At 39.5% G+C, this 27957-nt stretch overlaps 3 protein-coding genes across 5 annotated transcripts in view; 2 read left to right on the top strand and 1 right to left on the bottom strand.

Moving 5' to 3' along the window:
- Positions 1–27957, bottom strand: part of TMEM87A (transmembrane protein 87A) — a 72900-nt gene that overhangs the window by 22657 nt on the left and 22286 nt on the right. Inside the window, exons 3-4 of the mRNA XM_064424556.1 lie at positions 12176–12281; positions 10986–11137 (exon numbers count right to left, since the gene is read on the bottom strand). Of these exons, the coding sequence (XP_064280626.1) occupies positions 10986–11000 (15 nt within the window). The 5' untranslated portion in view covers positions 11001–11137; positions 12176–12281. The remainder of the gene's footprint in view (positions 1–10985; positions 11138–12175; positions 12282–27957) is intronic.
- Positions 30–22459, top strand: GANC (glucosidase alpha, neutral C). Of its 3 annotated transcripts, XM_064424551.1 has the most exons (25): positions 94–197; positions 720–775; positions 1297–1359; positions 2555–2663; positions 3205–3332; positions 3867–4049; positions 4864–4909; positions 6256–6322; positions 7687–7783; positions 8348–8528; positions 9371–9524; positions 9910–10145; positions 11091–11217; positions 12162–12241; positions 13112–13255; positions 13643–13739; positions 14121–14222; positions 14715–14958; positions 16649–16713; positions 17247–17323; positions 18522–18596; positions 19010–19123; positions 19661–19773; positions 21254–21357; positions 22272–22459. In XM_064424551.1, the coding sequence occupies exons 2-25, from the start codon at positions 741–743 to the stop codon at positions 22379–22381; spliced, it is 2751 nt and encodes a 916-aa protein (XP_064280621.1). In that variant the 5' UTR covers positions 94–197; positions 720–740; the 3' UTR covers positions 22382–22459. The 3 variants fall into 3 exon arrangements, with proteins under 3 accessions (XP_064280622.1, XP_064280621.1, XP_064280623.1); XM_064424552.1 differs by lacking the exon at positions 720–775 and having other exon boundaries at positions 30–197; XM_064424553.1 differs by lacking the exons at positions 94–197; positions 14121–14222 and having other exon boundaries at positions 212–775.
- The window catches only part of CAPN3 (calpain 3), a 28099-nt gene continuing 24615 nt past the window's right edge, over positions 24474–27957 (top strand). Inside the window, exon 1 of the mRNA XM_064424560.1 lies at positions 24474–26796. Coding sequence (XP_064280630.1) covers positions 26506–26796 — 291 coding nt within the window. The 5' untranslated portion in view covers positions 24474–26505. The remainder of the gene's footprint in view (positions 26797–27957) is intronic.

Here is a 27957-nt window from a genome sequence, read left to right as displayed (position 1 = left end):
CCGGCGAGAGCGGCGCTGGGCGGAGCCGCTCCCGGCTCGGCCCGGGCTGTCACCGCCCCCGGGTGTCACTCGCCGGCCCGGTCGCTCTTGGGGCGCACGGCGTTCCCCGGCTGGCGCGGCGGGCCGCCACCCCTTCTGTCCGCGGGGGTCGCTCGGGGCAGCTCCGCCATGGAGGCGGGGACGCCGGGGGGAGTCAGGTAACGCAGCCTGGGAGGCGCTCCTCGGCCGGCCCTCTCCTCGCTCCCGCTCTTGCCGGGGAGGCTCCACCGCTTTCTGCGGGGAGCGGCGGGTGCGGAGCCGGCCCATGCAGCAGGTCGGGGCTCGGGGGCGGGCGTGCGGGGCCGTGCCTGCTGTCCTCGCCGCCCGGCCTGGGCACAGCCTTCCCGCGGCGGAGCGGGGCAGCGAGCGCATCCGCAGCGCCAGGGGCAGCTCGGGCTGCACCGCCTTCAATGCGCCAGCAGAGGCACACGAACTTGGAGCAAAACCCGAAAGGACATACGTGTCTTCAGGCAAAAATAGGAAGGGCTGAGTGATCTAAATATACGGTCACTGTGAGATCTCAAATAATAATCGAGGACTTGTAATTTTGACTGAGCCTCAGTGGGTGCCGTCTGCATTTCCTATATTTCATGTCTGTAATTAATAAGTATTCCATAAGCATCAGTGTTTTATCTACCAGAACTAATACATTATTCCCTTCCATCTGTGTCTGAGCCCAGCATAATGTGGGAAATACTTTGATGATAGACACTACTGGCAGCCCATTTTCTTTCAGGCAAGTAAAAAATTTACTGTTATCTAATAAAAGTTACTTCAAGCCTAAGATAACATAAAGCTGTCAGCAGGACCATCGGAAGCCTTCCTCCTTTGTCGGTCCCACTGAACGTTGAAGAAAAGGGTGCAGTATTTCTTCTCTTCTGCCAGTCCTCCCGATTTCTCCATTCGTATTACTGTAAAATAATAATTAACGGTAATGACTGCAGAGGGTGGTCTGGCTTCAAAATGCAGATCCATAAGAATTCAGCTACACTGAAATCCGTCTCTTTACTCATACATTCAATTATTTCTCAAAATTCCAGGGTTTAAAAGAAAATGGTTCAGCATGAAGCTGAATGTATAAGAAACTCTTCCCATATCTAAACACAGTAGTTCAAGGTCCATCACATTTTATGTTGGACCAGAGTTTTCTACACTGCCTTTAATCCTCACCACTCTTGAAAGGGACCCCTATTGTTTGATCATTCAGTATGTGTGTGATGGACACATCTAAACACTTCCTTTATCTGCTCTTTCTAGTGTCCAAGATGAGGCTGTGGACAAAAGCAACTTTAAGAAATGCAACCAGATTGCTTTTTACAGGTATGGAGAATTGTAGTGTAGTTACACATTGACTTTTAATCACAGCAAGTCTGCTCTCAGAATTTATCTTCCAAAGGTGAGCATTCCACTTACCTATCAGCAAGCAATAATCAGCGGACTTTAAAACGTGTAGTCTTACACCCTGAATGTCTTCCATTAAAGTTCAGGAGGATCAGTCCTCTCATCTGACAAAGCCCCAGCAATATTTTCATTTTAAGTGCACTCAGATGCAGGTTGTTCTCTTGTCATGGATGTTTCCTGACTATCTGCAGTTCAAAGCAGCAGAATACTCAATAGGAATCATTAGTCTGTGACAATAGCATGTGTGATTACAGTTCTGTTGAGCAAGTACCTTGGCCAGAATTCAGAGTCAAATCTAAATTCTAGCTCACTAGTCCCTTAAAGTTAACCTTATGCTAAGTCATATTCCTCATCTCATTTCTAACTGTGCTCTTGACCTTTTTCTTCCCTCTGTTGTGTTTTTTCCTGTGGTGACTGAAAGAAATTATTGCCTATTGTTACACTAATTAGTCACTGACATATTTGGTTTATTAATGAAGAAGTTTGTCTTTAAGGTAAGGTCCAAGACACTTATCTTCAAATAGTTCATAAAACCATGAGTTTGGCATGGAGAATTCTACAAACAGTTGAAAGAGCCTTTATTTCAGGATCCCTGATCTAAAAACATTATCAGGGCCAAAAGCTGTAGTCAAAACTCTGTTGTCATCAAATTTATTGAGAAACAATTTGCTTGGTGCGTATTTGGAGGTTACAAATTACAAACACACACTGTTTCATCACCACAGAGTCTAGAAGGTGTTCTTGGGGGAGTTACAGAGATATATGACAGAGAATGAAAAACAGATTATTCAACTGAAATTTCAGGGATAAATGAAAGAACAATAATGTAATTGTACAACTAAGAACTGGACACTTGATACTATTACTTTTATTAAAAACCATATAGGGTGGTGATGGGTGAACCCCTGAACCCCTATAACATCTCATTCGTAAGCCTTTAGGTGTGCTCAGAACTATATTCCTTCTTTTTCCTCTTGACTTAAAGTGCTAGTAATTGTATTTGAAAAGTTCAATAAAAAACTATTAAGTGAACATTTATATCAATATTATGTCCCTCTGTATGATATAAGCTAACAGAGCTGGGGAGACAAAAAATAATTTTCTGTCTTGACAGGCGTCAGAAACTTCTACGTCCTGGAAAATCCTTGTATCGAGTGTTGTTGGATTCAGTCACATTAAGTGACGAGAATGTCAAATTCCAAATCATTCATGAGGAGAATAAGGTGAGATACCACAAAGCATAAGGGTGCTTACAGAAAGAGCAGTGAATATTGTCAACACAACTAATAATATTTGCAGGTTTTGAGATTCTTCAGTGAAAGATGTTAGAGATAATGCAAACAATCAGCCTAAATATGTCCTTACTACTCAGCATTTAACTTTTTTAAAAAATTGTCTTTGCAAAAAAAGAGAGTTCTGAATAGAACACTTTTTTTTCTGAAAAATATTTTTAATTCAGAGTTTTTTCTACTATTTAATAATAGTAGAAATAATAAGTTCTTTTTCTGTAGTGATAGATATCAGATGCTTGAAGATGAAGAGTTCACTTAAAAGGCGTTGCTTCTTCAAAGGGATGAAGTAGAGTTAGCTGGTGTAAATTCATATGGATGAATTTACACCAGCATTGTTCTCAACAATGCTAAAGAACAATAAATCAGAAAGCAGGCATGTTTCATTTTTTTTCAGACATTACGTGTTTGGTGATGCTGTGTTAAAAATAAGTATTTTTTATCTTTACGAGTTTATCTGTTTGTTTGCTCACAGGTTCTTCTACAAGTAGAAATTTATGAAATAGAAGGCAATATTTTCAGGATTAAAATTGATGAAGCATCTCCTCTCAGAGCAAGATACAAAGTTCCTGATGTTATTATAAAGGAACCTACCACCCAGAAGTAAGTGATGGGTGATGTAAGTGATGATGATTTAGCACTTCAATATCTTATACAGCTTCTTCCTTTATATTACAATACAGTTTCCCTCTACAGTATAAAGTTCCTACACAAAGAGAAAACAAAAATGCATGTGGTTTATTTACTTTCAAAAATTATGTTAAATACTTAAGAAAGTATTTAAAAATAATGAAAGTTTTATCATACACATAAGAAACCTGAGCCTGTTTGACCCAATCAGAAAATAGCCTGCTTGTTACAATGCAAACCTTTTACCTAAGGCATTACCTGTTAATGTGAAAGGAATGCAAGCTCTAGATAATTTTCATGGCAGTTCTGTAGCCACTTTTTGCACTATGCAGTAAACTCTGAGCACAGCATGTATTTCTGGCCTTCTTTGGCTCAACATTAGCCTTGAGGTTTGTGTAATGTATGCAGATATTCTTAGGCTATCTTTTGTATCTATTGTTATTTAGTTACAGGAGATTTCATGTGCTGCTGATTGATACAAAGCTGTTGTCGCTTTTCATTTGTCAGACTGTTCATATCCCACAAGGAGGCAGGTATTTTGGTACTGTCAAGTGTTAATGAGGAATACAAACTTCGAATCACAGCAAACCCCTTCCAAGTTGAGCTGCAGTGCAAGGGTGAAACTGTTATGAGTGTGAATTCCAATGGTTTGTTGTATTTTGAGCACCTACAACCACCTCCCACTGACAGGTACAGCATTTGTCTGTCACATCATTGTATATACTGGTTGTGCTGTAGCTGAAAATGAACTATAGAATTGTAATTTCTGAATTATGCACTGAAACATGCCTTCTCTTTTACTTCATAAGTACAGTAAATACAAGGGGAAGTTTTAACAAACAAATTCTAGATCAATTATCTGCAGACTGCTTTAATCCCTTGCAGCAGCCATGTGCAAAATGCTAACCTCAATTAATGGCCAATTCTGAAAACACTAAAATATCCTGGTACCCCTTGCCTTTCTTGGGAATGAGTGATGGTAGTATAATGAGGTTATTAGTTTCATTTTTTTTCTTACTAAATTTAATCTTTAAGTAATTGTTGCTCACTAGAAATCAAGTTTTGTTCAACTTGCCATGTGCCATCTAGTTGCAAGAAGTCGTAGGTTAATCATGCTACAAAGTGCTGGAAGGATGAGAAACCTCAGTGCAGGATATGTCATGATTAGAAAATGGGCATAGCGAGCGTCTCTCTTGTGGAGTATCATTTGAAATATTGAAATCAACAGAGAGCCCTTAGCAGAGTGATAAAGAAGTGAGGATCTTCTGGGCAGGTAAAATGGTGATACAGATAGAAATAAACATGAAAGGCCAAGAAGTCAACCTAACTCAAGTATTGAGTGAAGGTTATTTTAAGGCATTGAATATTAAAATGATTTCCAAGTTTGCACCAAAAGTCTTACATGATGTTTAAAACCATGCATGGGGCTATTGTAAGTTTCTGTTTGAAATCCTTGCTTATGTTAACAATAAACTGATTATTTCTATGTATTTGTTTCCATTAGAAAACCTACAGCACAAAATGAGGAGGCAGCAAGTGATTCCTCTAAGGTAACCCATACTTACTGCAATTCCAGCAGGAATATTTTATATAAAAATTAAATTACATGTTCATTTTGCCCTATAGTTTGTTTACAAATACAGTCCAACTACATTCAAAAAGGACCTGGTATAACATTTTGAGATATTTTACAAATTCATAGTTGAAGGAAGGTTTATGTGTTTTACCACATAGTAGAAGGCATCAGTCGGGTAGATTTAGCACAAAAACGTTTTTCTATAGCCTTTTTATTACTAACTTATTTCTCTTCTATTCTCTTATTTGATCTGGAGTAGATGTGTAAAAGGGAGCTTTGTGGTGATATTTGTCATTTTCAAATTCCCTGTTCATGGCAAAGAGAGTTTCCAAAGCACAAGACCTTTTTTATAACAGTCAAAAAATATGTCTCCACATACATTCAGGCTTAATACAGAAATAAAATTCTCTCTTAAAATAGACCAGGTCCTGGCAGTGCATAGAGGCACATAGCAGTTTTCCCAGGAGGCTGAGCTATGTCTGGGATATAATTTTAGCCCCCTGCAGAGCAGATGGCTGCTTACTCTGCTATCCTGTTATAAATGGCAGGAGCTGTGCTGCCTTCAGCATACTTATGTTTGAGCTCTGATTTCTGCCAGGGAAAGCACACAGCTGCAAGATGCCACGTCCACTTATTGTGGGATGAATGTAGAAAAGCAAACTAGGGAAGGCACAGCAAGAAGTGTGAATTCTCCAACAATGAATTACAGGACACAAGGAGGTTAAAAGTATCAGTTACAGACATCCCAGAGTGTCTGAAGAGCTTTTTCTGTTGTCTGACCTTTACTATTTGGGGGAGTGAGTTGGTTTCTGTTGGTATGTTTTTTCTCTGTTTGGTTCTACCCATGCATTTTATAAATTTATTCATCAAGGAGAAACACTTTTTTTACAATGCGAACAATCACTCACTAGAACAAGCTCCCCAGGAATGTGGCATAGTCCCATCATGGGAGGTTTTCAAGATTTGTTTGGACAGGCTGCTAGATAATCTCATCAATGCTCCCTTTACCATTAAGGGGTGGACCAGCTGATCTTTCGAGGTCCCTTTCAAACTGGGCTATTCTATTATTCTGTGATTATATCCAAGACCTCAGATATTACTTTTATGCTGTAGCAGATTGCTTGTGTACAACATATGCATATCTGTTCTTCAGTGTAAATTCCTGGAGCTGAATCTGATTTGTGTTTTTGATTTATTTATATTAGCCATATGTGGCAAAAAAAAAGCAGTATAAATCTCATGTGAATATATGTATTTTTCTTAAAACTACATGATGTGCACAGTTTCATTTGCTAGGCTTAGCTATTTCTATTTGTACAGGAAAAACAAGAGGATCTAGGTCTCTGGCAAGAGAAATTTGGCAGTTTCTTGGACATCAAAGCTCATGGTAAGTCTCAGTCTAGTTCTGAAAACAGCTTTACTGTTTTGTATGTACCCATGTTCATTCATATTTCTGTCTGCTTTCTGTTTAGCTGCTTAATATTTATCAATGTCCTGCTTGCTCCTGCTTTTCAGTTGCCTTAACTTTGTTTTAATCAGAAATCAGTGATGGGTAACAATTTGACAAAAACACAGCAAATATCCATTTGATCTCTGTTTAAGAGGGAACACATTGAATGTGACCCATTTAATCAACTCACTGTATGCCATTTCTGACGCAGCATTAACATTATCTGCATTGTCTGACTTCACATGTATATATTGTATACATTATTTCCTTTTTCTTTTCTTTTTTAGTATTAGTACATAACATTGACCTCACCTGTAGTTTATTCTCATGACATATCATGATATCTAAGCATCGATAATTGTCACAAAGAAACTTTTTTGAGGTATGGACTACAAAAGGGAATACTGAGAAATCTTAAGTGATAAAGACAAAGGTTATAGACACATGACAGCAGTAGTTCAAATTTAAATTATTAATTACCGAAATATATGATGATCTGCTGTCCATCCTGTTATATTCTGTACTAATTAAGTTGGTTAACTTTGTCCATTACCATTATCATGCAGACTTCTATAGCAACCAGACTACCCAGCAGCTGCAGTAGGAAGAGGGAAGTCTGAATTCTTTTGGTGGCAGAAATTTCCTCAGTTCACAGTCAAGACACAGAGGGCAGGAAGCTGTTGCCCTTGTTGTTCATGCTATTTCTTGTGTCTTACGCCAGCATCATGTTTTTGTGTTTTCTGTGTCAGAGGAATAAAGTCCATATGGTCAGATTCTGATCCTAAAGCTGCTGCTTGTCAGTCTGCAGGATCTCTGGTTGCCTGCCAAAAGTTGCTCTGGATTCACTAGTGTGACAGGATGATATCGCTGGTAGGGACTCTTGTGCATGCTACTCCCCTGGCTGAGGCTGAAGAGAAGACCAGTGGGAAATAAACAATTCGGATCCTGAAGTACTGCAAAATTTGGCTTTTAGGTACTGGGATAGAAACAGGAGATAATTTTAAGTGGTTTCACTACGAATGAAGTCACCCATGATTACATGGATTTGGGTTTTTTTTTGTTAAAGTGATTACTTTTGTCTTGTTAAGAAGTTCAAAATCAAAATAAATACAATAAAATCTGTTTCAAACATAGAACAGAAGTAATAATGAAAGTGAAGTTGAAAGGAAGCATGAAAGACTTAATTATTGAAACATTAAAACCTGTTTTCTTTTGTTTTATCCAATTAGGTTGCTCTGCTTTATTCCTTTCAGATAAGCCTAAGAATTCTGCATTCTCATAATTTAATATTATTTCCACAGGTCCTACTTCTGTAGGCATGGACTTCTCTTTACATGGATATGACCATGTTTATGGAATACCACAACATACAGAAACACTTCTTCTCAAAAACACCAGGTAAAGGTGTCAAGGCATCAGATTGCTAGTGAATGCAGTGTTCGTTTTTGTTTGTTTTGTAAGAGAGAGCTATAACATTGTATTAATAATTTAATGCAGACAGGAGATCAAGATATGTGTATAATATGGTGTATATTTTAGTTAGTTGAATTGTAACCCCTATCCATATGAAGTAAGGCATTCTGCTTTCCCTAGTGTGCAATTTCATGAATGACCCTTTCTGTTCTCTCCCAATTTCCCATGCAGTTTTTTTCTGACTTCCAGGATTGGTCATGTTTCAGCAGAACTCATAAAAGAGCAATTCTATGGGAGGATGGGAGAGTTCAGAAATAATATTTTAGGATTTAAAGCAAATGCACAGTAGTCTCACTGGCAGCAAAAATCTTGTTTGCAAAGAAGCAGTAATCTAGACAGTCCATATTTCAGCTCTGGATGCTAAACAAAAGATCAGAACACAGAGCACTCACTGAGTATTCACCAGGTTTAGTGAGACAGCAATAGAGTTAAAACTAGCCTAGTGCAAGATGCTTATGTGTAACAAACACATCTGTTTGTTTGTTCTAGTGATGGTGATGCCTACCGGCTTTATAATTTGGATATTTTCGGCCACAAGATACATGACAAAATAGGTATTTATGGTTCAGTACCCCTTCTCTTAGCACACAAGCCTAACAGAACTTCAGGAATCTTCTGGCTGAACTCTTCAGAAACACTGGTGGATATTAGTACAAAGGCAGTAGCTGAGGTGAGAGTTATTCACTTTCCTCAGAATTAAATTACAAAAGAAAACACTTCAGGACAAGGCCAATGGGAATTTAAACTATTGGAGATTCATCTTTTGCTCACTAATGAAGAATTGTCACTCTCTTCCTCCTGTCCTCCATATTGCTAAATTTGTTGCATTAAACTAAAAGAACAAAGAGATCACTCCTTTCAAGAGCCAAGTTATAGATCTTGTATCTTAACAGGTCTACAGGAGGAGACAGAGAGAAAATACCTAGAAAAAATCTACACAGATGGATGTAGAAGGCAGAAAAATGGTGGACAAAAATCTTGATATTCACTTGGATTTGAGAAATTTTTATGAGTGTTTAAATTCTTAGAATTGCCACAGATTTCTTCTTAGCAGGCTTATTCTGTTGTGGAATGTAATTGACCTTGAAGAAACATAAAATGTTCAGGAAAGGAACTCACTCTTGAAACACGAACATATGAATTCTGTTAAAATTGAAACAATGACAAGCAAATCTTGCTTTTCCAGCACTGCATTATGTGGTTAATTTTATTTTTTTTAAGTTATGATATAGATATTACTCAAAGATCCTACAGAAAATTCACAGTCCTTAATTATAGAAATGCTTTGATATTTTGCCACTCATTACCCATTTTTTCTCATTACCTATTACTCTACTTCGTGTAAGTGGTATGCAAGGTAAAGAATTTGTGAAGGATATATAAGAAACATTCAGTGTGTATTCCTAATACCTGCCAGGTATGTGTTAATGAATTCTGTGTGTTTCCCTCTTTGCTCCTTCATTGAAGTTTGATAGAGAGAGATATTCAGGTTTACCTTGTTTTCCTTCTAAGCACACTCCATCCAGATCTGCTGCAGAGACTGCTAAGCAGAGAGCAGTGCCTCTCACTGATGTTCGGTGGATGTCAGAAAGTGGGATCATTGATGTTTTCCTGCTGATGGGACCCACTGCATTTGATATCTTCAAGCAGTTTGCACAACTGACAGGTACTAAGTCACATAATTAGAGTCAGAATGGCACACCTACCCAGGAGATTGTCTGAGGAGCACGCTGTACCCAAGGGTGGGTCAATATTTACCTAGCCCATTGTGTGCACGAGGCCAGTTATTCCCAAACTGCAGTGTGTAGATCAAAGGCTCGTGCTTTGTGAAGGCAGGCCTCTGTCCTTGTTTTCCCTAGCATTCACAGCTGGTCAAACTTGCCTCCAATTGAGAAGCCAGCATAATCACTGCTGTCTGAAACTGCACCTTTAGATGAAGAGGTGAAACACAGGGGGCTAGAACTGACAGTCACTATCAAGACGTGCCACCTTATAATGTGGAAAGACTGAATTTATTGAGAGTTTTGTCTTCATTCATATCTTCTTTCTAGGCACACAAGCCTTGCCCCCACTTTTTTCTCTGGGCTACCATCAGTGCAGGTGGAATTATGAGGATGAACAAGATGTCAAGGCAGTGGATGCTGGCTTTGATGCACATAACATTCCTTATGATGTCATATGGCTGGATATAGAGCACACAGATGGCAAGAGGTATTTTACTTGGGACAAAAAGAAATTCCAGAACCCCAGAAAGATGCAAGAACATCTCAGGAAGAAAAAACGCAAGGTAAATAATATTGCGGGAAGAAAGAAAAGATTTCTCTGTACTTCATGTACTGGAAACAGGTGAACTACAACAGAATAAATTAGACTGTGTTGCTATCTGGTGATGCTTCCAGCCTGCAAGTTATCTTGTTTAATTCAGTTCCTCATACCTCATTTTATTATTTAGTAGTTTGTTCTGTATCCTGACAATCCAGCTAAATTTGACCAGTGTGAAACTACATCTTACAGAAGCAGCTCAGTGCTCTCATTGATGAACACAGCAGAAAATCTTTCTTCTTAACATGAGCTTTCACCACTGATAGTTCCTGTGGTTCTTTCAGCTTTTCTTTGTGTTTCTGTATTTCTGTTTTTACAGCTACAATATTTTCCTTGGAATTATTGAGTTGTAGAACTGCTTAATGCTTGATCTTTGCCAAAAGTCAGTGAACAGGGGATTGTTGAAACAGCATGCAAGTTTTATAATCTCTCAATTGGAACTATAGTACTTTCTCAGCTCTGCAGTAAAACAGCAGAGTGTAACTGCAAAACACAATACCTGTTGCTGTAGCATGATACACACACTAAAATGAATTTAACTGTCTTAAGGCATATCATTTTAAGCAGGCACATGAACACAGAAGTCAGATATTTTCCCATTCACAGAATACAGCAGTGAATTAAACAGAATGTTTTTAGGTGTTGGGATACTTGCTTTTATCTGAAACAATGGCTTTTGTCATTTATTTTAGGAGGGTGAGTTCATGCAGTCCTTGTAAATTCAGGTCCTGTACATATGTCTAACAAAGTATATAAAAAACCTGGTATCTACTTTTAAAACTAGAGGCACAGCTCTCTTCTTTACCTGAGATGAAGTCATTCTTTGCCTTTTATCAGAAGTGAACTCTTGCTGTTTTATTAAGCACAGCTGATGCTAATTATGTGGTTTACTTTTCTTATTTTCTGGCAGCTTGTGGTCATCGTAGATCCTCATATTAAGGTTGATCCCTCGTATACCTTGTATGCACAGGCAAAAGAAAAGGGATATTTTGTGAAAGACAGAAATGGCCAAGATTTTGAGGGCATTTGTTGGCCAGGTAAAAAACGCTGTGTCTTTATATTTTAAGCTGCTGATTTTTAAAATTTTGCAGAATGGTTTAATTGGGATGCATGGAAGAAGAATTGAATTCTTGTATTCCTATCAAATTCCTTGCATTTGTTGTAAATATTAATAATTATAATAAATAATAAAATTAATATTATTTCTAATAATGGGGGAGGGATGGTATCATCATGTCCTGATTGCCTCAGCTGTATAGATTGCCTCTGTTATATATACTGGATCTTTGGCTAGTCCCAGTGCCTAGAACTAAAAGAGTTGGATTTATTGATGAGAAAGCCATTCTTCTTCCCAGTTTGTCTTGGACACAGAAATGAAGTCTGGTCCATTGCAGTGAGCACAGCTTATGTAGGCTGGGTGAAAATTAGTGAACCATGATCCAGAAGACTTTGATTCAAGAGTAACACAGGGATTTGACATTTTATGTTTCATGAGAAGATCTCATTGCAGGGAGGCAAAGGAGGTTGTCTCCCTTCTTTACAGATAGGAAGCCCACAGTCCTGGCAAAGGAATGGTTATGGGAAAAATGAAGAACATATTACAACTTCTAGTAGCATGGTAGGATGTAGTTCTTCAGCTTCTCAATGACACTTTTCTGTTTGAGCTCAGAATACTGGTGATGTTGTCTTTCCCTGACTACTTGTTCACATGTGAATATATTTGAAACTGGTAGCAGACATCCTTAAATGGTGCTGAACTTCAGACCTCCTGAATCTAAGTGTGTTGACCTACACAAAATGGCAAGGGATGTATTGAATTCCAAGTCAGCCTGGAACTTGGTCTTGAGCTTTAATTTCAGAAAAAATAGCAACTACATTATTGCTGCCTATGGAAACCATTGTAGCTTTAGGCCATTGTGTATAGGTGCAAAGACAATGTTCATAAAATTAGATAAATAATTGGGATCTCCAAAATCCACAGGTTCCTCTTGTTACCTGGATTTCACCAATCCTGAAGTGCGAAAATGGTATGCAGATCAATTTGCCTTCAAAACATACAAGGTTTGTATTTATTTGCTCTGATCTATATATCCCAGAAAGCCTGAAAAGAGAGATGAGAGAAGATACTGTCTAAGCAAGTTGTTGGCTTTGGTAGCTCTATTATTGTGTGTAGGAAAATACCTTGATAAGCTGAAGTACCACAGAAGGATTTTCTCCATGGACTTATCTACAGTGAGCCAGTTGGAGCCCATATCCCACCAGTGAACATGCATTCTTAGTTGCAGCAATATAAGGGACAAACTGCAGGCATTTTAAGAATGCATAATCTAAAACAGCTGCTGCTATTTCAGCCTTTACTACCATGATAGCACACAAGGAGTGATGTGGGAGTACATTCTCACAGCTTAGTCAGTTCCTCCTGGCCTTCCTGCCTAGTGCTGAAAGTGTCTGGGTGACCATTGCTGCACACCTCCAGTTCCCCTCATCCTTCTTCAAAGTTCTGGTTTGCAGTACAGTTGTTGAAATCACTTCCCTAGTAGGCATACATAGTAAATATCTCCCATGCTGCTTTTTCTCTCCAGCTTTCATCTCTGGCCTTCTCTGATTTTTCTTTATGGCTGTTTTATACTTCTCTTTTCCCTGCCTCTTTCCCTCACCAGAAAGCAGGGATAGCGAGTGCTTACTGAGTTTTGTGAGAATTGCAAAGATCAAGTGGGCTTGCAGGCTGCTGCCCTGACTAGAAGGGCCTCTAAGAGGTATAACATGAATCACTGAGGGCTTTCAAGTGACCTGGGAAGTGTAATTACCAAGTCTTGCTTTTGTGCTGCTGTTTCTACTCATACCCCAGACTGGTCTGACACCCTCTTGAGACAGACACTCAAAATCACACGACTGACTCTGTCATGACCTAATTGAAGCCCTGTGTCACAGGCATCCACTAATATCCTCTTTGTATGGAATGATATGAATGAGCCTTCGGTCTTCAAGGGGGCAGAACTAACAATGCAGAAAGATGCTGTGCACTACAACAACTGGGAGCATCGGGAAGTACACAACCTCTACGGATTCTACCAGGTGGAGTATCTGGAGACACAAAGAGCAGTTATTATCATGGAGTATGTGTGATGTGGTACTTCACACAGTAGAGGGTATTCTATAACCTTCATCAAGGCCTGAAACTGGTGGATATTGCAGTATTTGAAATAAACTGTAATTGGTCACAAGAAAATGTGACATCATTTGTGCCTTACATTACTATGGTAATGTAAATTATGTTTGCTGTGACTATTGAATCTTTTTGTTCACATATATTCTAGTAAGAACATGTTATTTAATAATAGGAATTATTTCTGGGTATAGAATTGTCTTAGTTTTTCTCCCTTAGAAGGGCTAAAAAGACAGTGTAGAAAGTACCCTAATTAAAGAGTTTGTCTTCCTAACTTTTCTATTAATGATTTTCAGCAAATGGCAACTGCAGAAGGACTCATCAGACGTTCTTCGGGAAAAGAGAGACCATTTGTCCTCACAAGATCTTTCTTTGCTGGATCACAGAAATATGGTTAGTAAGGACTAGCTGGATGCCTTCCTTACTACTTTATTCTATTAAGTTTGATGGATAGTAGTCTAGAGAGGACAGAAACTGTCTTAGAAATACTGATGTGATAAGCTCATAAGAGTGCAAGTGATTAAAAAAATCAAGAGAGGCTGGCAAGGTGTGTATGAGTCAAAGGTAGAACAGCTATCTGTGTCCTGTGATAAATCAATACCTGTTTTTATCGCCTATTTCACGAGCACAAATGTATAAAGAAAAAAAAAAGGTGCAATGTACAGGAATTCCAAAGTAGTTTATGATTATTATTGTCTCCTTTCCTTAACTGCAAGCATAAACTGAGATATACATTCAGTTTTCCTACATAATCCTGAAATTGGGTATTTCCAGGGGCAGTGTGGACTGGAGACAACACGGCAGAGTGGAGTTACTTGAAAATATCCATTCCAATGCTTCTTACCATGAATATGGCAGGGATTTCCTTCTGTGGAGGTAATGTGTTTCTCACTGTGCATAAATGGTGCCACTAAGCTTTTATTCAAAAGGTAAACTTAACACAGACGGTGGAAAGCTCAACAGCCCTCTGCATTTCCAGGTGGTTTTACAGATTAGACTGGTTTCAGAAGCCTGAAACCTGGCTCTCACCATCATGTCTCCACTAACTTTTGTGCAGTGTTTCTGTCCCATCTGGAGCAGCAGTCCTCAGGTAGTGTTTTGTTTACAGCATCGCCAACAGTGCTCTGTCCCTGGGAAAATCACTCACTTAGCCTTCAAAACCTCTCTTGATTTTTTTTTTTTCAAAGCATAATTTGTTGCACCAGTTTTTTACTCTTATTCAGACAAGCAGCTGCCTAACAGCAGAACAGTGAACAAACTGTGAAATGCATGGATTTATACACTTGGAATGTTTGTTAGAGGAGAGCGTCACATTTTCCAGAGCAATCTCCAAAACTGTGTATTTTTATTTGTCTGCGCAATATCTAGCTGATGTGGGAGGGTTTATTGGAGATCCAGAGCCAGAGTTACTTGTTCGCTGGTATCAGGCGGGAGCCTACCAGCCCTTCTTCAGAGGTCACTCTAACATGGAGAGCAAACGGCGCGAACCGTGGCTCTTTGGGGAGAAGAACACCCAGATCATCAGGAGAGCCATTAGAGAGCGCTACGTCCTCCTGCCCTACTTATACACTCTGTTCTATCGGGCACACACGGCGGCTGAACCCGTCATGAGGTAAGAGCATGAGCCAGGAGGCCTCGAGGGTATCTGCAGGAGCTTACTTGGAGAAGGGAGGTTAAATTACCACCTCTTAGCTTTGTAGTTACTTATGTGACTATTAAAAGGGAGAAAAACCATACAAAATTCTGATAGTGAATTCTCTTTTCATGCACTCTGCGAGCTTTGTTAGGGCTCTCAGAGTTTTTTTCCTAAGTGACACCTGGAACACACTAATTCAATAAACACATTGAAGTCTTTGAACTTTCTGGAGTAGTCTGTGCTTCAAACTTTTCATCATGATAAAAACCATCCCATAGTAGTCCAACCAGTACATAAAACAGTGCTTAATGAACTATGAACTTGTTGACCTAGCAATGTAAATGCCATTTTGCCTCTCATAAAAATATGTTACTACTTAACTGTTACTGTTATAAAATCTTACTTCATATTAGTTTTATCATTTTTTCTGCAGTACTGCTCATATTGTTTCTCTTAATAGAGAATTTAATAATCTAGAACAGAAATGCAATTGTAAAATAAATTATTTGTTCTGTTGCTCTCTAACCTCTTAAAAATGTACCTCTATGGAACTGAATGCAGCATTTCTTTCGGGAAGAGATTAATGTCATTAGTCTCACTGGTATAGATTATAATCTGTGTGTTTTCAGTTGCTCTGGAACTCTTCTTTTGCTCACATTTACCTTTATATTTTGTTATGCAGATACATCTCATAAGTTTTAAAAACATACAGGTCTTTTTGACAAGGGTTGAGTGGTTTGAGTTTTGAAGATAATTTGCATTACAGACATAGTAGTGTGAGTGTCTGTCTGCACGTATGTGGGTGTAAATGCACCTGTTTTATGCACTGACAGAGACAGTGGGTTTCTGTCTTTCTTGAAATGAAGCTTTTGTGGGCATGTGAACTGCCCACAGTATTAAATCACACTTCCATTGTGCTAAGTTTGCTGCAGTAGGTACAGAATTAGAGAGGAAGTGTATTTTTCTCACTGAGACAAGCAGAATGGAAAGTGTGTTTCATTAGCAAGCACATGAGCAGCTGGACTGCAGTGAATCAGTGGATGCCTGTGAGTGAGCAGGTGAGCCAGGCTTTTGTGTAAAGAAACCCAGATCCTGTCTCTTAACAAGCTACTGTTGTCATAATCTCTCAAACTTTAAATATACAACTCATGTTCCATAACCAGATGGTTATTACTCTACCCTTTTTTGAGAAAGAATGAAAATGAGCTTCTGGTGCAAGTTTTTCAGGTGTGGCCAGGACAAGACTTTCTATAAAAGCAGCAGGGAGCTGTTGAGAACAGGAAGGACTGTGCTGCAGGGACTAGCCCATCAGGGGCCAGCGGTGCTGGCAGACTGGGACACAAAGGCTCATTCATCTCTCCTTTGCTAGAAGGAAGGCAGATGTAGTGCAAGGTTGTAAGGAAGAAGGCAGGAGTGAAGAAATCAATGCCTCAGATGTAAAGACAGGTATACTGTCTTAACCCATGCTGTACTGGGGACTCTCAGCAGGGGCCAAGGGGCACTTTGAGTCACTGACTAAAAAGAGAACCTTGCCCTATCTTCAGTTCTTGATAACTGTACCTTGTAAAGAGAGGGAGAAAATGGAGCCTGAAAATGTCAGAAAGACTTGAACAGGTTGATTGGAGAGGAAAAATGTAACTAAATTCTATATCTTTCTTTTCTACAGGGCTCTCTGGATAGAGTTTCCAGAGAAAATTGAAACTTTTGATGTGGAAAATGAGTACATGCTGGGTAAGCAGGTGTCTTATTCCCTGCAATTTGAGTTAAATATTTTTGAGGTGTTGCATGACAAAAAGAAAATATAAAAACACTGCCCAAGACTTAAAAAAATTATAACTCAATATAGAACTTGAGACCTCTTTAAGGGACCTACTTTTAACAGCACTTTGAAAATAGAGGACATAGGAGATGCAAAAACTCAGTTGTATCTCACTAGTCACTTTGAAAAACCGTGATTGGTTTTGACTTGAAACCAAGTTCAGTGGAGCAGCTAAGATCACAGTCTGCTTCAAAAATGGCAGTAGTAAGCAACTACCACCCAAACACGATTGCTTTTTACTGTGGTATGACTGGCTGCTGAAGTCAGTCAGCCATCAGCCCACTACACAAGCCTTTTTCTTCAGTAGAAAGTGAACCTCAGCATATGACATGCCCAAGCAAGCTCCTGAAATGGCTGTGGGAGGTTGACAACCCCAGAGCACACAGGTTCTGCTCTGGGGAGATGCAGCCTTGAGGACCATAGCAGTGTTTATGTTTTTCTGCAGGAAATGCTTTGTTGGTGCATCCAGTCACAGAGAAAGAGGCCAAGACAGTGCCAGTTCTGTTTCCAGGGTCAGAGGAGGTAAGGATGTATATGAATTGCTCCACTATTCAGCTCAAAGAAATATTATATGCAGAAACCTTCCAGCTCCCCATCTCATAACTGCTGAGCACTACTGCTGTGGCAAGTCTTGGCTGGCCATGCTGTCCCACTCTGAGCCTTCCTTCCATCTTGATTCCTAGCTTGCTTGGCTCACAGTTAATTTGCTTTCTTGCTTTTTCCATGAGCTGCTGCACAAATTTCAAGTCACCTACAGTTTAAATCTCCCTTCAAAGCTTGCTCATCAATCACCATGAAAGAGCTTCCTTACACTGTCAATTTCCTTTTTACATGTATTTCTCTTTGGGTTAAACTTCTCATTTTATGTAGAAAAAAAGAAGAAAGGTCAAAAGGAAATCAGAGGGAAACTGTGGGGAGGAAAATTTTAACAAGACAAGCTTTGGTAGCCTGGGACATGTATAGCAAAGACTGACTCACACAGAGAGCAGTTCCTCTCTGAAGTAAAGGTATTTATCCACAGGATGGCAAAGTGGTTCACACCTACAGAGAGCATTTGGCTACAGCAGCAGTGAAGTGAAGGAAGGGAAATTATTTGGGGAAAATAGTTGCTAAGGGAAAGCCTGAGACTAGAGAGTAAGCAGCAAAAGGGAGTGTATGAGACCATGCAGAGCCTTGTGACTCCACTAATGCACTTGAGAACAGTTAGAATTCTTCTCAGTTTAAGGAGAAAAACAGACTAGGCTCTCCAGACAAGTTAAGGAAAATGCTTTTATCAGGATCTCTGTGGCAATCGAGTGCTTGGCACACTTATAGTTAAACCTGCTGCCAACTGTGGTGCATGGGAAATTCATATTCAGCTCTCTTTTGTTACCTTTTATTAGCAACTTTGTTGTTAATTTTCACTTCAATATAAATATTCTTTTTCAAGAATTATATTTAAAAAAAAGATTTTAAAGCGTTTCATTGTTGTGCACTTCCAGATGCTTTAAGACATACAAGACATTATACAAACTGTAGAAAAGGTCAGATTATTTTTGTGCTTCAGAAATTACAATTTATTCTTTTCATCCAGAAGATAATTTAATTTAAAAAGTAAATGCTTTTTCTTGCCTGTCAAATAGGTTGTTAGGAATACTGACAAGTTAAGGAGAGTAACTGCATCTACAGAGGGAACAGATTTTGGCGTGTGCCATGCTCATTCTCCTTTCGTTTTTTCTAGATTTGGTATGATTTCAGAAAATTTCAGCGAATGGAAGATGCAGGCACAGTGAAGATCCCAGTAACACTGGAGGATGTATGTTTTTGTTTTAAAGTGCTACTTTCACGGAGCAGAGAAAAAACCCCAAGCTTTTGTTGGTTTTGTCAATATTCAGAATCAGAAAAGTTACAGTTCAATTTCCTCTAGAAATGTAATCTAAAATATCTTTTGTATAAAACTCCCATCTCCTCTGTTGTTAGATTAAACCCTACTGTGCCCTGTGCCCTAAAGTGAGGTGATATAAGGGCTACTTTTCCAAGCAAAATTGTTTTGCTTATATACATACAGAAGTTTAATATTATGACAGTTGTTAGTTGAATGATTTTCTTTATATATTTGTGGTAAAAGTTCTTTTCTAAGTTGAGCAAACATCTGTTATCTCTGATCCTCGTTAAAATTCCATTATCCGAGTACAGGAGCCTTGCTGCCCTGGCTTTGTGTTTTTGCAGATTCCTGTATTCCAGCGGGGGGGCACTGTGATACCTCTGAAGACCTCAGCTGGAAAATCCACTGAATGGATGATAGATATTTGTTATGAACTCCACGTGGCCTTAGATGCAGAGGTACTCTGGGATAGCATTCCCTTTTTACAAAGATGTCTTCTACTCCATCTGACCTTTTAGGCCCTTGCTGCCTGTTTGATCAGCACAATGGCATCTACATTTGAGTGCCCAGTGGCTCTTCTCCACTTGTGCTGTTTGAGGAGACTCAAACCTCTCCCCAACTGTCCCCTATAAGCATGACTGTCTGAGCACAGCAGAGCCAGAATATTTTTCTGATTTTTTTCAGCCCTTGCCTAGTCCCTTTAGAGGAATGAGCAGAGAATGTACAGGCCACAAAATTCCTTTTGGACACAGAGAGGGAACTTCCTACAACTGTCTTTGCTAATAAATAGATGACACATGGCACCTGCATCAATTTATAAAACCAGGATGTCCAGCACTCTCAGAGCTGGATTGCTTGAGCCTTCCAGGGATACAAGCTGCTAAAGAAAAATAAACACACACCTTCAATATGAAGCATAGCATACAGTGAGACAGTTTCATTATTCAACACTAGAAGCTGCTGTTAATTTGTGCTCTATCTGGTGTGTTTCACAGGCCTGTGCCATAGGTGAGCTCTACCTAGATGATGGGCATTCATTTCAATATCTCCACAAGAAGCAGTTCCTGTATCGGAAATTCACTTTCCATAAGAACATTCTCTCCTCCAGGTAACAGCAATTAGGGACAAAAGCCACCAACACACTGTCACTGGAAATGCCTGTTCTAGTTCAGATGTAGCAATATTAGTCTCATCTATTGCTTAGTGAAGTCCGAGAGTGTGCACAATCTGTCATAAATCTGCAGAGGTGAACGGTGTTTTACGTAAGTCTGAAGGCAGTAACACGTGAAATACTGAGCTGTCTCATACTGTTTCAGTCTAGTCAAACTCAAGATTCTGCAGATGTGATGCAGATGTAAAGTCAGTCATTAGAAAGAGTACAGCCTATCTGAGAGACAAAACAGATAAATCAGGAGATTTGCAAGCATGCAACACCTGGAGTGTTTATATTTTTTAAGATTTGTTTTCTAACATAATCTTTGCTGAGAGGGTGGTCAGTCACTGGACCATGCTCCCCAGGGAAGTGGTCAAGGCATCAAGCCTTTCCTAGTTCAAAGCACATCTGGAGGATGATCTGAGCCACATGGTTTAGGTTTAGGTAGTCCTGCAAGGAGCAGAGAGTTGGCTTGATTCTTATGTGTCACTTCCAACCTGAGATATTCAGTGCTTCTGTCTGGGAACTAAAACCACACCATTGCAGTCTCCCAAAGTAATCAACAAATTCACCATATATATTGGCATGAAGAAAAACACTTGAAGGGAGGCACAAGGGGATACCACCTGCAAAGGCTCAGTGACAAAACCCAAAAGCCAAAGAGATGCCAAATATGTCACTATAACATTTTTACTATTGAGGTATATTGCACAGAGGGCTGTGTAGTGCATAAATGGTGATTCTGCAGGCATTTTTCAGTCCTTCAAGCTTCAAAAATATGCAGGAGTTGATCCTAAAGCTACAAAATTTAACACAGAGCAAAACAAGTTTAGCTTGTATAATGTGGTTAAAAATATACTTCAAATCCCTTTATCTGGAATATGAAATCTGAAAAGCTTAAAAATTCAGGATGGGAAAGAAAAATGTTGCTAAATTGCTAGCAAATCAAGAAGTTGGAAAAAAGTAATTTTGAGATTAATAACATCCTGTTCATTAAAAAAGAGGTACATTTGATTTGAGGTTTTTTTAGAGCTTTATAATAAAAATTGAATTAGTTACAAAATTAAACATAATTTTGTCTCTGATTGAAATATCTTACTTGAAAAAATGTTAAAATTAGCTGTACATTTATATTTACAAGTTTTAACTACTGTTTTCTGAAAATCCAAAACTTTTCTGGTTCTCAAAGCTATGCTGTTGCCATAAAATAGCTTCTCAAACTCTTTTTCTTCTGACTGTGAAATCTGATATGCAGTGAAAAAATCAGCTGACAATGGGAAAATGTATTGCTTGTTTTTAAGAGAAAGGTAAATAGAGAAAAGGAGACTAGTATAGGGAGCTTTCATGATGAGAATGAAGTAATAATATTTGTGTGATACTGAACTTATACTGATGAAAATAAATTGATGTATATGAAATTATTTTCTTCTTTCAGCTGCGTAGATGAAAGTGGACAATACCACACTACATGTGTAGTTGCACGGGTGATAATTCTGGGATTCGGAAAGCAACCCACTTTGGTGACAGCCAGTGCCAAGGGTAATGAATTGACTTCTATTTTACTACAATTTTTTAAAATTCTGTTGTTCTGCTGCCGTTCACTAGAGGTGTCAAACTGACAGGTCTGCAAAGGAAGTGTTACAGCACAGGAAGCCTCTTTGTTTAGCTTTTGTTGCTACTTTTTTATATCAAGGACAGAATTTAGTGAAAGGAACCAGCAGCTATTCACCACTAATACTACATGCAGAACTGGAGAATACTGACTTTGAAAGATGATAAATACATCAGTAAATGTAGTTTGGAATGAAGACATTCAGACAACATTGTCCTGCACAGAGCATGAGCAGGGATGGCACTTCAAATGAAAGCCCATTTGTTCAGGTCTGTCAGCTTGCCTAGTGGAACAGGTTTCCTGTTCCTGTCAACTAGACAGGAACAGGAAACCTGCAGACAAACCCTTACTCTTCTGTTTCCATGCTCATCCAAAAGCTCTGGAGTTCCTGACTATATGGAGATCACTAGAAGTTGCAAGGTGTCCCATAAGGATAGGCAGTAGCATCTACAGAAAGGGCTCACAATTTCTGGTTGCTTTCCAAGCATGTCCCTTCACTTTGAGAGTCATGGGGGAATGGACTTTCTGCCTCCACTTGTCAGGGGTGCTTGGAAGAACACCTGTGCAGAAACCAGGATGATTTTTTTTCAGAAAAATTCTTGAGTAGTTCCATATTTTGATGTACCATAGTTTAAAAGATCAGAAAAAAAAGAAATAGTTACTTTCTTATTCCACTGCATTCTTATATATGTGCTGGGAAGATTTTTCTTTTTGTTTTTTAATCAATCCTTTTCATCAGTGGCAGGGACAGTCAGAACTAAAAACTGTAGACAGTCACATGTAGCTGTGTTTCAGAAGAATTCTTCTTTAATTAAATAGAAAACTCTCTTGTTCTGTTCAGATGGGAAAAAAAAAGAAGTGGTTTTCACATATGATACGAAGACCTCTGTACTGACACTGGGAAACTTAGCCCTGAGTGTTGATGCTGACTGGGAGATCTGTATCAGCTGAAAGAAGACACAGCTTCTTCAGAGAAACTGTCCATTGAGAGGCTGAGGAGAAATAAACTGGGAGGACTTCAGATGTTCACTTGAATCCAATTATATCTGCAAACACATTTTCCACCAACATATCCAAACTAACATTTCTTACAATTTTTCTTTTAAAGCACTGATTTGGACTTAGATAACTTTTCTGTTCAGCAAAAATAATAGCACTAGGATTGTATCTTTGGGGAAATAAGCTAAATACTGTTTGCATTAGGCTTGCTTCAGTTAGCCATTAAGCTTCAGTTCTGCCTTCACTTGCAATAAAAAATTATGAGTTCACAGGGTGAGATTGTGGCCTGTTGGCATAGGCCTTAATGTAAGTATTTGAAAATCAAACTATTCAGAGGCTGGAGCACTTAAGGAGATCTGGGCCAGTACAACAAGCAGCATCAGCAGGTATGACAGACAAAGAGGTTATCACCAGAGTTCTGCCTGCCAGCTGCCTTCTGAAAACAAACACAGAAGGAGCCACCCAGTGTGATCACAGACACTTCTGCTTTCCTATCTTTATGGCAATGCAAAATTAGCTGATCTGCACGGAAAGCAAACAGCAGGCTGGCCAAACAGCTCAGGCACTGGAGGTGAGGGTTGGGTAGCTTGTGCCAGTCATTTGTGCAATAGTAAGAGACAGAAATGTGGTGGTGCAGAAGGCTCCCTAACAGCCAGCTTTTAAACTTGGATTTCAAAAAGGCACAGGTCCTCCACTGGTGTAAGATAGGAGCTGTACTCACACAAAAACATTTTCCATGTTGCTGCTCCCCTCCATCTGCAAGTACTACTTTAAAAAAAGTTTTCTGTTAGGAGAGAACTGGCATTGATGATTGAACATCATTGATTAAAGCTAGCCCAGAGAAGGAGCTATGCTTTTGCACATTCTCCAAGTCCTGCCAAGTTTTGGCTTCCTTTAGGAAAAGTTTTAGTCATGTCACTTTTTAGTATCCGGCTGAGATTTGAGCTAGGCATTTATGAAGTAGAATTTAATTTTAATGGGATTAATTCTGCAGTCAGGCGTCCCACTTTCTATTACAATTCAGCCTAATCTTCCCTTGCCTTCTTTTCCCACTATCTCTGCAAACAGAACTGATGTTTTGATGCTTGCTTTGCTTGCAAAACAGAGACATCTTGAGTCCCACATACATTGCATCCTGCCTGTTCCCTCAGGCTTTTCCATCTTAGGCATCTCTTCTCACAGGCTGCCATTGCTCCACAGGGTTTATTTACCCTTTCCATTTACTGAACTTGTCAGCTATATTATTTTGAAACCAGTTCTGCTTTGAGACAAACCTGAACATGCCATCAACTGGGTTTCTGGTTTTTCTGGATTTCTAGTTCATTTAATTCCTTTTAGTAAGATAAGGAAGCATTTTCTGAAAACATCAGTAAATTAACTTGTAGGGAACAGAGAAGGATGGTCACCATTTTTGCCAGCTAAAGGTAACATAACATTACTAATCCCCCTGTCATTCCCACCTGCTGCTGTTTGTCCTCTGCAGGGCAGATTTCTGGGAGCAGCAAGCATGAGAGCAAACTGTGAGTGCTCTTGACTACTGAAGTGTAGTTTGTTCCCCACCAGACCCTTAGCTTCCTTCTTTTCTATTCTGCAGAGCTATTTGTGAGCACCTTCCAGGAAACAGTGTGAGCCTCCAATCCAGGAACTGGCAGCATAAATGCTGTTGTGCTTAATGCAAATGTGTTAATCCAGGTAGAACAACAGCAAACAGATATTTTGTATCTGTGAAAAGAGACAGACCCTATTTTTCTATTACTTCTAAGCTTTGATCGATGATTTCTTACTATGTTTAAGCATAGCAGTGCTTCTGACAAGATATAGTTATTGTCTTGGGTAATTTAATAAAATATTTTAACTGCTATTTCTCAAATTGGAAAGTGAAATAAAGTAAAAATGAACAAATTACATGCCTTTTTCCTTCTGACCTACTTTCTACTGCTAAGACTCACTAGTGAGTATTCTTCCAAGGGTACCAGGTTAATGTGAATTACTTGCCTTTATTCTCTGGCCCTCAGTAAGATATCTGCACCATAGTAAGGACTCATGGGTCAGATTTTCAGTGGTATGAAGTTCCTAATGTCTATGGATTTCAGTAGCAATTAGTTGCTGAAAATCTTAGCAGTTGGGTGTTTAGATCTGATAAATTGAAAAAAATATGATTTACATTGCTGTTTGTAGTAACTCACATATTTATCCCATAAATGAAGAAATAAGTTTTTAGTATATCTTTTTAAAAGAAATAATTTAGTTCAATTAGTGAAAACAACCGGAGAGAAAACTCCATACAAATTAAATAGCAATATTAACATTTTAGATTAATTCACTAAAGATTAGTTCATTGTTACTGTTGAACTGGATGTCATACCCCTACAATTCTTCTAGAAACAGAGCTCTGTATATAAGAGATGCACTGGGCAGGAAGGGAGAATAGGGAAGAAAAAACATAGGCACAGGCTGCAAAATGAGCACTTTGCTGAGCTGTGCAGTGAAAGACCCTTGAGTCTCACTGTTTGCCTATCTTGCAAAAAGTGACACATGGTTCTGCCAAGCTGTCCTGCAATGTAGTGTCAAGTATGAGACCTGCAATCCTTGCATCTAAATGTAAGGAGGAAGTCGTAAATTCTGCATCTGAAGAACCTACCCTAAAGCAATTGCATTCCTATTTTCACAAATGCTTGAATCTGTCTTTTTCGATTGCCCTGTTGGTGCAAGAGGGCTTAAATTCATGATAAAAAGAAAAGGATTTAGGCCGCCTAAATGTCCTAAAAGACTGATGATTAATATTCCTAGAGGTTAGTCAAGCTTGCCAACTATATACTACCTTCTTTAAAATTTCTCCAGGGGAGTTTTCTTTAATGAGCTGTAGAGTTTGTCCTCTCTACTGCTGATTTTAAATGGGTAAACTGAGCAAATGGCTGAGAAAAAAACCCCATCAGTGCTTTGGAAAATGCCACAGCCCTAGGCCAGAAGATCAGCAATGTATATGTGAGCCAGAAATGAGTATCATTAGGCAAAAATAAAACTGATGTCAACCTGTGATTGAAGACTTCCCAATAAAGAAAAATCAAGGTATTACAGTGCTTTTCTTGACATATAAATATTGTCACCTTTTGTCTGGGTTACAGAGAAAAGCAATATGTGGTTAGATTTTTGCTCACAGAGGCTGTGAATTTGTCCCTTATCCCACTGTTGTGTGATAAATACATGTGTAGAGTCAGATGTTTCCTTTAACTTTGGTATATCCTAGCACACAGAGAATAGCCCCTACACAAGAAGTTGCTTTTTTCATGGGAGTTAGCTATTACAAGGTGAATCTTGGTGTTGCCAAGCTGCTTTCCAGAAGAACCAAACCTAGCTGGCAGGTATTGACCTGCCCTCAGTAGCATCAAATAGCTCCTTTTTAACCACTAGAAGTGTCTGGTGATCATCTTCTCCAGCAGCAAAAAATTGTCTCTATCTTTTCTGCCACAAAGGGTAGAAACAAGTCAAGTACAACAGTTCTTTCAGTAGTGTCAGGACCATTGCCTGGCAGTACTTTGTACATAACGTTCCCAGGCCAGCAGGAGTTTAGCTTCCAGTTTCACTGTTCCCTCTACTTAAGGAAAAGATGAACTGCTTGCACCAGGAGTCAGCCCACACACAGAGCCCGCCCCAGGAACATGCCTGGCTTTGGCACAAGCTGCACAGATGACTGACACCATCTCACTAATGCCCCCCTCTCATTTTCCCTCTCTCTTTGCCTGTCGTTATTTTTAGATTTCACAGTTAAAGCTTGTCCCTTCTGGACACTTACAGGCACAGGACAGCACACACACACGCTGTAGATACAACTCAGATACAGGAGCAGGCCAACTGATCTTGCCCCACATCAAGCAACAAATTCCAATTTTTAATGACAAAATACTGTCCTTTAAGAGGATGCAAAACCACATGGAATTTTCTGGCTTGCAAATTTGACTAGAAGGCTTTCAACAGACAGAAAAGACGGTTTGCACAGCAACTTCCTCTTCTCTGAAATTTCCTTCCAGTTTGCAAGATCCTGCTGTCTTTCAGCATTCGCTGTCAGCCTGACTCCCATGCCGACCGCCATAAATGCAGCGGTGGCTCAGCAAACGGCTGCTGGCTCAGTCCCCAGCACCACTGCTGGCACTACGGAGGGGGCAGGAGGGGGCACAGGGGGCATTTATTCTGCCATTATAAGTCGCAATCAGCCCATTATCCACATAAAGGAGAAGACCTATGAAGAGCTTCACAAGAAGTGCCTGGAGAAAAACATTCTCTATGAAGATCCTGATTTCCCACCAAATGAGTCATCCCTTTTCTACAGCCAGAAAAGCCCCGTCAAGTTCGAGTGGAAAAGGCCACGTGTAAGTAACATGTTTGCTGATTGCCTTTTTCTGTAAATTGAAGTTTTACGCTGAGCTTACTTTTTTGCAGAAACTGTGTGTTGGAGAGGAAGGTGGAATAAACTGGAAATATATTTCCTTAGAGCTCTCCTGAGAGATAACTAGCTAGGGCTGTGAAAGCTTAGGCGATGTGTATATAATGACTAAAATACAATAAAACAGCAGCAACTAAAGAGGTGGAATGAAATATTTAGAAAGAGATATGGAGAATTTAATTTTCTTCTTGCATGGTTTGTCTCAGATTTTCTTGTCTGAAAGTACCAAAGAAAAATTCTCCTCCTTCTGCAACAAGTTACTGGGTTTGCTGAGGCTTAATTTTTTTAACACTACTTTGTTTCACTTAAACCTTTATTTTGGTATTTCACCATTTTTCTCAGGTGTGAAAATAAAAGGACAGGTTATGTTCTGAAACGTGCTCTTAGTCAGTTTTTCCCTGCATTGCTTATCCCACTTACCATGAATGTGGGTATCCTAATCACTGTGAAGACCCACTCTTGGCTACTAATACCATTCATTTTCCTGTTTTGTGGGTATTCCCCAACTAGCCCTCCTATTCTTTTTCATCTTTTTTTTCCTCTGTTTCTCTCACTGGAAGAGGACTAATATTTCAATTCCCAGTTGATTCTCCCTCCTACTTCAGGAGGGTTTACACATTTTCCCTGGGTATATATCTGCTGGGCAGCTGCTCCCCTGCAGCAAGGCAGCCCCTGGGACAATGCCTTGGCCCCTGACATCCACTGTCTGACAGTGGGGGTGTTGTTCTGAGGAGCCTCCACAGCTCCATCTCTTTGGCAATTTTTGGCCACCTCTTTCATATTTGCCAAACTTCCCCTGTGTCCAAATCTGTGCTTCAGTGGCAAAGTCAGTGGTGATAGATAAAACTGATCACAGGAGTGTAACTGGATAGCAAAAGACCACGAGTTCTTGTGGGTGGCTCTTACAGACGTGGAGGAAGGCCACGTGCTTCTGTCACAACAACAACTTGAGCAATGGGGAGGGATCAAAATGAGTCCCCCATCTGCTGTGCCCTGTGCACTTGTGCCCTGTCATTCCTTCATCATCACCACGGCTGCATCAGCCTCTAGAAATATGTGTGAAAGACTTAAATGCAGCCCCAAGTCA

Source organism: Passer domesticus, chromosome 6 (assembly GCF_036417665.1).
Source record: "Passer domesticus isolate bPasDom1 chromosome 6, bPasDom1.hap1, whole genome shotgun sequence".
Taxonomy (NCBI): Eukaryota; Metazoa; Chordata; class Aves; order Passeriformes; family Passeridae; genus Passer; species Passer domesticus.
Note: the sequence above shows the minus strand (reverse complement) of the source record. Positions and strands in the feature narration are given on the sequence as shown.